Source organism: Sorex fumeus, unplaced genomic scaffold, assembly GCF_029834395.1.
Source record: "Sorex fumeus unplaced genomic scaffold, SorFum_2.1 ptg000093l, whole genome shotgun sequence".
NCBI lineage: Eukaryota > Metazoa > Chordata > Mammalia > Eulipotyphla > Soricidae > Sorex > Sorex fumeus.
The window spans coordinates 4,097,121-4,109,600 of NW_026606150.1; the positions used below are offsets into that span (position 1 = coordinate 4,097,121).

At 60.7% G+C, this 12,480-nt stretch overlaps 1 protein-coding gene across 1 annotated transcript in view; it reads right to left on the reverse strand.

Annotated features, from left to right (window-relative positions):
- NRXN2 (neurexin 2) overlaps window positions 1-12,480 on the reverse strand; it is an 89,188-nt gene that overhangs the window by 24,769 nt on the left and 51,939 nt on the right. Inside the window, 1 exon segment of the mRNA XM_056131832.1 lies at window positions 1,078-1,259. Coding sequence (XP_055987807.1) covers window positions 1,078-1,259 — 182 coding nt within the window.

The window sequence follows — 12,480 nt, forward strand, 5'->3', positions numbered from 1 at the left end:
GCTGCGGGGGCCCCTTTCCCTTCTCAGTGCGGACCCACGCCTGCGGCTCTCACCCTCCCCTGTGGCTCCCACACTTCCTTTAGGACCCCCAGCCCTGCCCTCACCAGGCACCCCAGCCCCAGGCAGGCACCAGGAGGTGCCGGGAGGCAGAGGAAGGAACCCTCCCCCCCACACTCTCCGCCTCTGCCCTTTCCACTCAGCACTGGGGATCCCGGCGCCCCCACTCAGCTGGCACTGGGCCCCAGGGGGATGAGCCATGGGGTGGCATGTTGGGGGTGGGTGGCTTCCTAGACCTCTGGCCACTGCTGACCCCGGTGTGGCCATTGAGCAGATGTGTAGACTGAGGCTGGGCAGGGCAGAACCCAGCAGAGGTGGCGCAGCTGTCCATCATCACGATGAGGGATGGGGCAGGCCTTAGACCCCTCAAACACGGCCTCCCCCAGGCCCAGCCCAGGTCCAGGTGGGGTCGCTCCTGACTACACCGGCACACACCTCACAGGCCTCGCGGCCCCACTCACACAGCCAGGGCACCCCCACGGGCCATGTCTACGCCACTGGCCCGGGGCTAGCCCTCCACACCCCTCCTGCCTCGCTCTAGGGGTGCAGAATGTGCTACCGGGGACCCCTGAGAAGGCGATGTGGAAGGCTGGGCCAGCAGGCCCCACAGAAAGCAGGGGGTGGTTGGGGCGGTATAAGGGTAATGGGGAGCCAGCTGGATGCCTCGGGGGCGGGAGAAGGAGCAGGGCCCTCCGGAGGAGGGGACAGGGGAGAGGGAGGCAGACAGGGCAGCCAGCCCCGAGGGACCCAGGTAAGGGGGCGGCTGCCCATGGAGGGGCCACAGAGAGGAGCAGGGGGCAGGCCGGGGGAGCGCACAGACCGGGGGGAGCTGCTCGGGGCCAGCATGATCCACAGGGCACCCCGACGGCCAGGTGCAGAATCCCCCCCCCCCCCCCGTGTGGAGGCATTTCAGCCAGCTGCAGGAAATCAAAGGCCCAGAAGTTGGAGGGGGCCCCGATATTCGGGGACAAGCAGAAGACTCTGAGGGTGGGAGGGGGGCTGTGGGGGTGTCAGGCTTACGATGTGCAGCTGCAGATAGTCCCCCAGGCCCGACGCGCTGTCCACGCGCACCAGCACGGCGCTCCGCTGGTGCGTGCTGAAGCCCACGGCCAGGCGGTCCATCCTCGTGCTGGGCCGGTCATTGGGGGGCCACGTGTAGGTGATGAGTGCTCCCCCCTTCCCGAAGATGTACGTGGTCCCGGCTGTGGAGAGAAGGGAAGGGAGAGAGGGGGTGAGACCTCGGGGGAGCGAGGCCACGGTGCAGGTTCATGGGGCCGGGGTCAGAACCCTGGGACCCCCAGCTCCGCGTGGGACCCCACCCCCGCCGGTCCCGGCCCTGCAGCCCTTGGGCACAGCTGGCTTGGCAGGCGGGTGCCCGGTGTGGCCTGCGCACACCCAGACAGATGTAGCTGCCTCATCAAGAAGCCAAGGTTTAATTACAGCAGAGCAGAGGTGTGTGTGTGTGTGTGTGTGTGTGTGTGTGTGTGTGAGAGAGAGAGAGAGAGAGAGAGAGAGAGAGAGAGAGAGGTAGAGAGAGGGAGAGAGAGGGAGAGAGGGAGAGGGAGAGTGGGAAAGAGGGAGAGAGAGAGGGAGGGACAGAAAGGGACAGAGAGGGAGAGAGGGGGAGAGAGAGAGAGAATTGAGCACAGTGTCCTCCCAGAGGCCGGGGCTGGGCCGACAGGGGGGACAGATTCAAGGTGTGTGTACTGGGGGGTGGGGGCGGGCTCAGTGCCCAGGGGTGGACACCGCCGGGCTGCAGGACCCCCTTGAGCAGCAGCAGGGGCACCCGGTGAGGCTCTGAGTCACAGCCCAGAGGCTGGCGCCCCTCCAGCACCCTCGGCCCTGCCACCTGAAATCTCGGCCCATTCACTCAGACTCCCAACTCAGGGGGCTGCCTGGGGCCCCAAATGAGGTCCTGGAGCTCTGCCCAGAAAAGGAAATGCAGACACGGGGGGGCTGACAGCTAGCAGGAGGAGGCAGAGACAGATGGACAGAGCGACTGACTGCGAGGGGTGCAGGGGAGGAAAGCAGAGAGTGGGAGCCGCGACGCAGGCTCCCTGCCCCCATCCCCACTCTGCCGCCTCGCCTCTCCTCTCCGCCATCCGGCTGCCGGGGGCGGGTGTGAGGTCCCTAACGATCTCAGCCCCAAAATAAACCCCATTAGTCGCCATGTTCCCTCCTGCGGCTGACTGGGCTCCCTGGGGGCGGGGGTGGGGGGCTGGTCACCCACTTTCCCGGAAGGGGAGCCTCGCCTGGGAGTCCTGCTCGGCCTGTAGTACTCGGGGGCCTTGGCAGGAGGAAGAGAACAACCCGGCATTGTCCTGGACATCAATGGAGCAGACGAGATTCATAAAATGCTTAATTAAATCATCAGCCACTAACAGCGCCTCTCAGAGCTCATTCTTGGGGGGCAGAGGGGTTCTGGGCTCTTCCCGAGAGGACGAGAAAAAGCAAGAGGGGGCGCCAGGGAGGTGAAAGCCTGGAGTCGGCTGGGAGAAAGGGGGCCCGGGCATGGGGGTGGGGGGCTCTGGCTGAGAAGGCAGCCTGGGGTGGGCCCGTGGGCAGCCGAGTGCCAGGGCAGGGCTGCACCCCCGGCCGACTCGCAGCTAAGACAGCGGGCTCAGCCCTGCAGCTGGGGAGATGGGCCTCCAACCCCACAGGCTCCTGGGCTCCCCAAAGCGGGCGCACCTGAGCCCAGAGGGCGGGGCTCACTGTAGGTGCCAGCGGGAAGGCTGGGCTGGGGCCCTGGAGAAGCTTTGAGGCCAGTAAGGCTGGGTCTGGGGGTCCTTGCCACCCACACCCCCATTTCCCCCGCAGGCCCAGGGCTAGGCAGGTGCAGAGAACCACTTGGGGCCTGTTGGGCGGTTTGTCGCCCTTCGACCCGTGGGGAGCTTGCTCCCCAGGGGACCCGTGAGGCAGTGAGGCTTCAGCCCTCAGGATGGGGCCCCCCAAGGTTGGGTGGTCTGATGATTGGCGGCGGGGTGAGCCCCGCCCCGCTCGGGCCTGGGAAGGACGGGACTGAAGGCGGGAGCCGGCCAGGCCTCAGCCTGAGTCTCTCCACTCCCAACACTGCAGCATTCTGGAAAATCGGCTGTTTCCATGGCAACCGCAATACCCAGGGTCCTCCCTTCCCCCTCCACTCACAGGCTGTATGTCCAAATTGGGGGGCTGGGGAGGGCCGGGGAGAGGAGATGCTCACGTCCCCCCAGACCCCCCTTTCTGGCTCTCCTGACCCAGGCTACTGCTGCTGCTGCCCTCCAGGACCCGGGGCCTCTCAGAAAAGGAGCTCAGCATGGGGGGCTTCGCCATGTACCCACCTGTCTCCCAGGATTCAGGAAATGGACGTCCTTCCCCGCCCCCGGACAGTCCCATTCCTGGAAGCCAGGTAAGAGCAGAGTAACCGAGGGGGGGGGGCACTGTGAGGCCCCCACAGACCCACACTGCAAAGCAGAGCTACTGTGGAGGTGGGGGGATGCAGAGTGAGCCAGAGGTGGAGGTGGGGAAGGGTGGGCTTTGCCCTGGGCCCACCCAGGCCAGTCAGACCAGCCCATGAGCGAGCAGGGGTGCACTGGGGTCCCCCAGGATTCCTCACACTGCAGCTGGTTTATTGCATGGAGCGGACCTGTTAAGCCCTTGGGGCATTTCTTCCACTCCTGGGCCTGGGATGCTGCTCGCAGAAGGACTCTGCTTTATTGGCCTGGGCCAGTAATCACCCGGGGGAGGCGTTTCTCTCCCACACTGAACCCGCACCCCACCCCCGCAGCAGGGATCCAGCCCCAGGAAGGGGGTCTGCACACTGGCCACCCCCACAGCTGCCAGCTCCAGGCTCCAGAGCTAAGACCCACCGGAGGCATCTGGACCCCTGGTTTGTAGGAACACCCCCAGAATCACTCGTGTGGGCTCCCCCGTACCCTGCCCTTGAGGGGCACGCAGGCCTGGCACCCAAGGCAGCAGAGAGCTCTGGCGAGACACAGCAGGCCAGGCCCGGGCGCCCGCAGGCCTCGGACGCAGCAGGACCGACCCAAGGCCCGTGGCTGGCTTGGCGCCACACCCCAGAATCCAACGCGCTCCGTGAGCACGCCTCTCCCGCGACGCTTCCGCACACATGAACGCCAGGAAAAGGACCAACTGCCAGCCATGGGGACCCACGAGACCCTGACAAACCCACGACCCCGCGCGGCCCGCCGCCGTGCGACAGAAACCAGGCCCAAAGCCTCCGACAGATGAAGACACACAGGAAATAGACCGGAAACAAACAGGAAATGGACCAGCGGAGAGACGACCCTGCTGGGGACACAGCCCCTCAGCCCTGATCACGCAGCCACAAATCTCAGGGTCACACCCAAAGCCAGAACACAGGCCAGACCCCTCTTGGCTCCGTGAGGAATCTGGACACCCCATCCCACTGCCAGACACTAGCTGGGGCCTGAGAGGGGACCGCCACCAGACCCGAAACGACTATGGCCCTGAATTGGATCAAGGACTGGGGGGTAGGGGGTCGCAGCCGGGGTCACCTCTGGGAGACACGTGTCCAAGCCCTCCTGTGACCGGCCACAGGACCAAGGCAGAGTCTCGGGGTCTGGGGGTGTCATATACAGGAAGGGTGGGAAATGCAGGACTCAGAGGAAAGAGGGAGGGAAGGAAGGCAAAAGAAAATGCTAGAGCCCAGGAGGAATAGGGAAGGGGAACCACTGTCAGCACTTTGGGGTGCCAGAGAAGGTGGGTGGGGTGAGAGGGAAGGGCGCCCCTGGCTCAGAAAGGTCCCCCCATCTGTCCAGTTTCTCTGAAGTGGGAAATAACTAATGTCTTGGGTGTTTCCCAAAGTGGGTGGTGATGCTCCCAGCTTCCGGGTGCTCTGCAACGATCCAGAGGTGGGCCATAACTGGGAGCTCTTTCTGCTTGTTCACTTTGTTTGGTTTGGTTTTGGGCCACACCCAGCGGTGGTGCTCAGGGCTGACTCCTGGCTCTGTGCCCAGGGATCACTCCTGGGGGGGCCCCGGGGACCACATGGGTGCTGAGGATCGAACCGGGTCAGACATGTGCAAGGCCAGCGCCCTCCCTGCTGTCCCATTGCCCCAGCCCCAATCTGCTTGTTTGCTTTAAAAAGGTGATTTTTTTTTCTGAAAATGAGGGTGAGGGGCCAGAGCTATAGTACAATGGGGAGAGCATTTGCCTTGCATGCCGCCGACCCGAGTTCAATCCCCGGCATCCCCTATGGTCCCCCAAGCACTGCCAGGAGTAATTCCTGAGTGCAGAGCCAGGAGGAACCCCTGAGCATTTCTAAGTGTGACCCAAAAGTAAAAAAAAAAAAAGTAAAGAAATAAAATGGGGGTGAGTGGAGTAAGTTCTGGCACTCCTGCTCCTGACAGGTGTGGGTGCCTTTCCCTCTACTGTGGCCACGCTGGGCAGGGCCTTCTCATCTGTCAGTCCTTTGACCCACCTCTCTCACCCCTGATCTAGGGCAGGCTCCAGTGGTGATGGGGAACGGGGAGGAGGGGCACCCCGGATGGAGGTGAGGGGAGACCTGGGTAGAGTGATGAGCCGAGGAAGGAGGAGATGGGAGAGCAGGATGGGGGTGATGGGGAGACAGTTCCTCCTCGGCACTGTGGCACTGCAGCCAGTGACCTCTGGGCCCCTCTCCTCTGAGAGACAGCGTGGCCGTCCCAGCACCCACACCCATAGACCCCACCCCAGCGTCTCCCCCACGTTCCATTCCCTCCTTCTCAACTCTGCAGCCCAGCACCCACTACCTCATGGAGCCCTGCTCTGCACCCCACCAAGCAGCCCCCCTTCCTGGGCTCCCTCCTCTCCGGCCTCCCTAACCCACTGCCCAGAGAGCCCCCACCCCTCCTCTCTGAGCCCCTCTAGAAGCATCGCTGGGCCCCACAAGAACGGAGGAGAGCAGAGCTGAGGAGGGAGGGGATGAAGGTAGGGCTGAAGGCTTGGGGAGCAGAGCCCAGGGGACAGGCCAGCCCGAGGCAGGGAGCGGAGGGAAGGAGCCAAGGCGGGAAGGCAGAGGCAGAGCAGCAGAGAGAGGGAAGCGGAGAGCTGCGCTGTGGGGGAACAGAGATCAGGAAGCGAGGAGAAGGGACAGAGGAGTGTGGGAGGCGGAGATGAGCGCAGACAGGGGAGGCGGGGGCGCAGGTGAGAAGTGAGGGAGACACAGGCCTGGGGGGGTGGGGAGCACCCAACATGCGGCAAAAACTGACAGGCGACAGATGGACAGCCGTGGAAGGTGACAGGATGGCAGGAGTGAGACTTGGTCAGGCCCGGTGGTGAGAGATGAGAGGAGTCCAGACCAGAGGTGACAGGACGTGAGAATGTCGGGGTGCCAGGTGGGACGGGATGAGAGGGCAGGTGTAGGAGACGGCATCAGTGCCGGCGTAGGAGGTGAAGAGCGAAAGGGGTAGGAAGGGAGTGCACAGGGTTAGGAGGTGATGAGTAAGGGACCAGAGTGATGAAAGTACAGGGACAGGAGGTAAGGAGAATACAGACACAGGAGGGGACAAGAATACAGGGATGGAGGTGATGAGAGTACAGGGACAGGAGGTGATAAGTAGTATAAAAAGTGACGAAAGTACAGGGATGGGAGGTGATGAGAGATACAGGAATAGGAGGTGAAGAGAGTAGAGGACTAGGAGGTGAAGGAACAGAAGGACATAAGGTGATGAGAGTACACAGAGGGGTGATGAGAATACAAGGAAAGGAGGTGATGAGAGTACAGGCACTAAAGGTGATGAGCATACGGGGGTAGGAGGCGATGAGAGTGCAGATAAAGGAGATAAGTACCGACAGGAAGTGAGGAGTACACAGAGACAGGAAGTGAGAGTATGAGTGGAGATGGGGGGTAAACACATGCAGGTACTAATGTGACCATGTGTGTGGGCGACAAGTACATGGGGGTAGGAGGTGGTGAGCGTGGGCAGAGATGATGAGCATAGAGGTGTAGGTGATGAGAGCAGAGGAGATGAGGGGGCACAGGTGGGAGAGACGAAGGGCATGCAAGAGTAAGAGGTGAAGTGATGAGACTACAAATGAAGAGGGGACAGGGATAGGAGGTGATGAGCACGCAGACACAGAAGGTGATGAGAAGATAGGCAGAAGAGATGAGCGTACAGGAGATGAGAGAGCAGGGCAAGTGACGAGTGTGCAGGGATGCGAGGTGATGCGAATACAGCACAGGAAGTGATAAGTGTACAGGTGTAGGAGGCAATAAAACCTTGCAATGCAGGCCAAAGGTGATCAGATCCAGGGCTGGGAGGTGATGATGGGTACTATATCGGAGGTGAGAGATGGAAACGCAGGCGATAAGGGTGATAGACACCTTCTGGAAGGTCATGGTGAGGTCCAGAGAAGGAAGGTGAGGTTGGAGGACAGAGCAGGGAAATGAGGGGCTAAAAGGAAAGTGTCTGGGATCTCTGTAGTGGGAAGTGGCAGGAGCTTTGAGACAGTGTGAAGGAGGGACTGAGAGGAAGTGATGGGGTTTGACCTGGAAATACAGCTTAAGGAGGCCAGTCCTGGGAGTCGAGGGGGAGGACAGGCCGGGAGTTCTGGAGGGCGTAACAGAAAGTGACAGGGCGCAAAGACCATGAAGGAAAGATGAATGGGAAGAGAGGGAGCACCAAGAATCTCAGGGGTGTCGGCTGTGAAGCAGGAGGGAGCTGGAACCACAGGGTGAGGTCAGAGCAGGAAGTCAGAGGCAGAAGTGGCAGGGGTGGAGTCTGAGAGGGAAGCGAGGTAGGTTTGAATGAAAGGTTCTGAGGGCTGAGATAAGGGATGTGGAGAGGAAACAGGACTGGCTTGAGGGGGTGAGTGATGGAGGATGGGATGGAGGTGAGGGGAACCCAGGGTAAGGGTGAGGGAGACCCTAGTGGAGGTGGGGGGTGTAGATGGAGGTGAGGGGGGGTCTGGTTAGAGGTGATGGAGAACTTAGGAAGGGAGGAGATGGGAGACCAGGATGGAGGTGAGGGGGCAAGGAGGATGGAGGTGATGGGGAGATCAGGAGGGAGGTGATGGGGAGATGGGAGTGGGGATGATGGGAGATCAGGATGAAGGTGAGAAAAGACAGACAGTGAGAGGAGGCTAGGTTGGAAGTGAGGGGAGACTGGGATGGAGGTGAGGGGAGATTGGGTTGGAGGTGAGGGAAGATTGGGATGAAGGTGATGGAGAGGCCAGAATGGAGGTGAAGGGAGATTGGGACGGAGGTCAGGGGAGACTGGGATGGAAGTGATGAGAAGACCAGGATGGAGGTGATGGAGAGATGGGAGTGGGGATGATGGGAGAGCAGGATGAAGGTGAGGGAAGACAGACAGTGATAGGAGACTAGGTTGGAAATGAGGGGAGACTCAAATGGAGGTAAGGGGAGACTGGAATGGAGGGGAGACTGTGTTGGAATTGAGGGGAGACTGGAATGAAGGTGATGGATAGCATAGAATGGAGGTGAGGGGAGACCAGGATGGAGATGAGGGGAGACTGGGTTGGAGGTGAGGGGAGACTGGGATGAAAGTGATGGAGAGGCCAGGATAGAAGTGAAGGGAGACTGGGATGGAGGACAGGGGAGACTGAGATGGAAGTGATGAGAAGACCAGGATGGAGGTGATGGGGAGATGGGAGTGGGGATGATGGAAGAGCAGGATGAAGGTGAGGGAAGACAGAGTGATAGGAGACTAGGTTGGAAATGAGGGGAGACTCCGATGGAGATAAGGGGAGACTGGAATGGAGGGGAGGCTGTGTTGGAAGTGAGGGAAGACTGGAATGAAGGTGATGGATAGCATAGAATGGAGGTGAGGGGAGACCAGGATGGAGATGAGGGGAGACTGGGTTGGAGGTGAGGGGAGACTGGGATGAAGGTGATGGAGAGGCCAGGATGGAGGTGAAGGAAGATTGGGATGGAAGTGATGAGAAGACCAGGATGGAGGTGGTGGGGTGACCAGGATTGAGGTGAGGGGAGACTGGGATGGAGGGGAGGGGAGACTGGGATGGAGGGAGGGGAGAGTGAGTTGGAGGTGAGGGGAGACTGGGGAAGGTGATGGAGAGGCCAGGATGGAGGTGAAGGGAGATTGGGATGGAGCTCAGGGGAGACTGGTATGAAAGTGATGAGAAGACCAGGATGGAGGTGAAGGGGAGACCAGGATGGAGGTGATGGGGAGATGGGAGTGGGGATGATGGGAGAGCAGGATGAAAGTGAGGGAAGACAGACAGTGATAGACTAGGTTGGAAGTGAGAGAAGACTCGGATGGAGATGAGGGGAGACTGGGATGGAGGGGAGGCTGTGTTGGAAGTGAGGGGAGACTGGAATGAAGGTGATGGATAGCATAGGATGGAGGTGAGGGGAGACCAGGATGGAGGTGATGGGGAGATGGGAGTGGGGATGATGGAAGAGCAGGATGAAGGTGAGGGAAGACAGAGTGATAGGAGACTAGGTTGGAAATGAGGGGAGACTCCGATGGAGATAAGGGGAGACTGGGATGGAGGGGAGGCTGTGTTGGAAGTGAGGGAAGACTGGAATGAAGGTGATGGATAGCATAGAATGGAGGTGAGGGGAGACCAGGATGGAGATGAGGGGAGACTGGGTTGGAGGTGAGGGGAGACTGGGATGGAGGTCAGGGGAGAATGAGATGGAAGTGATGAGAAGACCAGGATGGAGGTGATGGGGAGATGGGAGTGGGGATGATGGGAGAGCAGGATGAAAGTGAGGGAAGATAGACAGCGATAGACTAGGTTGGAAGTGAGAGGAGACTCGGATGGAGATGAGGGGAAACTGGAATGGAGGGGAGACTGTGTTGGAAGTGAGGGGAAGACTGGGACGAAGGTGATGGATAGCATAGGATGGAGGTGAGGGGAAACCAGTATGGAGATGAGGGGAGACTGGCTTGGAGGTGAGGGGAGACTGGGATGAAAGTGATGGAGGCCAGGATGGAGGTGAAGGGAGATTGGGATGGAGCTCAGGGGAGACTGAGATGGAAATGATAAGAAGACCAGGATGGAGGTGATGGGGAGATGAGAGTGGGGATGATGGAAGAGCAGGATGAAGGTGAGGGAAGACAGAGTGATAGGAGACTAGGTTGGAAATGAGGGGAGACTCCGATGGAGATAAGGGGAGACTGGAATGGAGGGGAGGCTGTGTTGGAAGTGAGGGAAGACTGGGATGAAGGTGATGGACAGCACAGGATGGAGGTGAGGGGAGACCAGGATGAAGGTGAGGGGAGACTGGGTTGGAGGTGAGGGGAGACTGGGATGAAGGTGATGGAGAGGCCAGGATGGAGGTGAAGGAAGATTGGGATGGAAGTGATGAGAAGACCAGGATGGAGGTGGTGGGGTGACCAGGATTGAGGTGAGGGGAGACTGGGATGGAGGGAGGGGAGAGTGAGTTGGAGGTGAGGGGAGACTGGGGAAGGTGATGGAGAGGCCAGGATGGAGGTGAAGGGAGATTGGGATGGAGCTCAGGGGAGACTGGTATGAAAGTGATGAGAAGACCAGGATGGAGGTGAAGGGGAGACCAGGATGGAGGTGATGGGGAGATGGGAGTGGGGATGATGGGAGAGCAGGATGAAAGTGAGGGAAGACAGACAGTGATAGACTAGGTTGGAAGTGAGAGAAGACTCGGATGGAGATGAGGGGAGACTGAGATGGAGGGGAGGCTGTGTTGGAAGTGAGGGGAGACTGGAATGAAGGTGATGGATAGCATAGGATGGAGGTGAGGGGAGACCAGGATGGAGGTGAGGGGAGACTGGGTTGGAGGTGAGGGGAGACTGGGACGAAGGTGATGGATAGCATAGAATGGAGGTGAGGGGAGACCAGGATGGAGGTGAGGGGAGACTGGGATGGAGGTGAGGGGAGACTGGGACGAAGGTGATGGATAGCATAGGATGGAGGTGAGGGGAGACCAGGATGGAGATGAGGGGAGACTGGGTTGGAGGTGAGGGGAGACTGGGACGAAGGTGATGGATAGCATAGGATGGAGGTGAGGGGAGACCAGGATGGAGGTGAGGGGAGACTGGGATGGAGGTGAGGGGGTGCTGGGATGAAGGTGATGGAGAGGCCAGGATGGAGGTGAAGGAAGATTGGGAGGGAAGTGATGAGAAGACCAGGATGGAGGTGATGGGGAGACCGGGATGGAGGTGAGGGGAGACTGAGATGGAGGGGAGAGGAGACTGGGATGGAGGGGAGGAGAGACTGGGATGGAGGTGAAGGGGAGACCAGGATGGAGGTGATGGGGAGATGGGAGTGGGGATGATGGAAGAGCAGGATGAAAGAGGGAAGACAGACAGTGATAGACTAAGTTGGAAGTGAGAGGAGACTCAGATGGAGATGAGGGGAGGCTGGAATGGAGGGGAGGCTGTGTTGGAAGTGAGGGGAGACTGGGATGAAGGTGATGGATAACACAGGATGGAGGTGAGAGGAGATCAGGATGGAGGTGAGGGGAGACTGGGATGAAGGTGATGGAGAGGCCAGGATGGAGGTGAAGGAAGATTGGGATGGAAGTGATGAGAAGACCAGGATGGAGGTGGTGGGGAGACCGGGATGGAGGGGGAGGGAGACTGGGATGGAGGGGAAGGGAGACTGGGATGAAGGTGAGGGGAGACTGGGACGGAGGGGAGACTGTGTTGGAAGTGAGGGGAGACTGGAATGAAGGTGATGAACAGCCCAGGATGAAGGTGAGGGGAGACTAGGTGGGAGGTGAGGGAAGACCAGGATGGAGGTGAGGGGAGACTGGGATGGAGGAGAGGGGGAGGTGGGGATGGAGGTGAGGGGAGACTGGGATGGAGGAGAGGGGGAGGTGGGGATGGAGGTGAGGGGAGAGCGGGTGGAGGTGGGGGGAGGCTGGGTAGAAGTGAGGGGAGATGGGGATGGAGGAGAGGGGATGCAGGATGGTAGTAAGGGGAAGATGGGAGGGGGGCGGTGAGGAGACCAGGCTGGAGATGAAGGGGAGAGGGAAGTGGGGGTGATGGGAGACCAAGATGGAGATGACGGGGAGGCCGGACAGTGCTGGGAGACTGGGGCGGAGGTGAGGGGACCCGGGGATGTGCCGAGAAACAGATGCAGAGCTCGGGGACACGGCGGCGCTCAGAGCAGGGCAGTGCAGGAAGGAGCGGGGCTGCCGGGACAAGGGGCAGCCGGGAGCCGGAGAGGGACCAGGGGGCGCGGAAGGGGCGAGGGCGGCGGCTGGAGGGACAGCGTGCAGGGAGCAGGGGTGAGAGGAGAAGGCAAGATGGGAGGGCGGCTGCGGGTGACAAAGAGAGACCGGGGTGCGGAAACGCCAGGGCGCCGGGAGAGGGAAAGGTGGGGGGGACAGATGCGGGAGGGGGCAGACGAAGGCCGGGCGGGGGGCGCGGGGCGCGGGGCGGGCGAGGGTGAAGGGCAGGGCAGGAAGGCGAGGAGAAGGGGAGCCGCAGGGAAGGCGACCCGCCAGGGGAGAGGGTC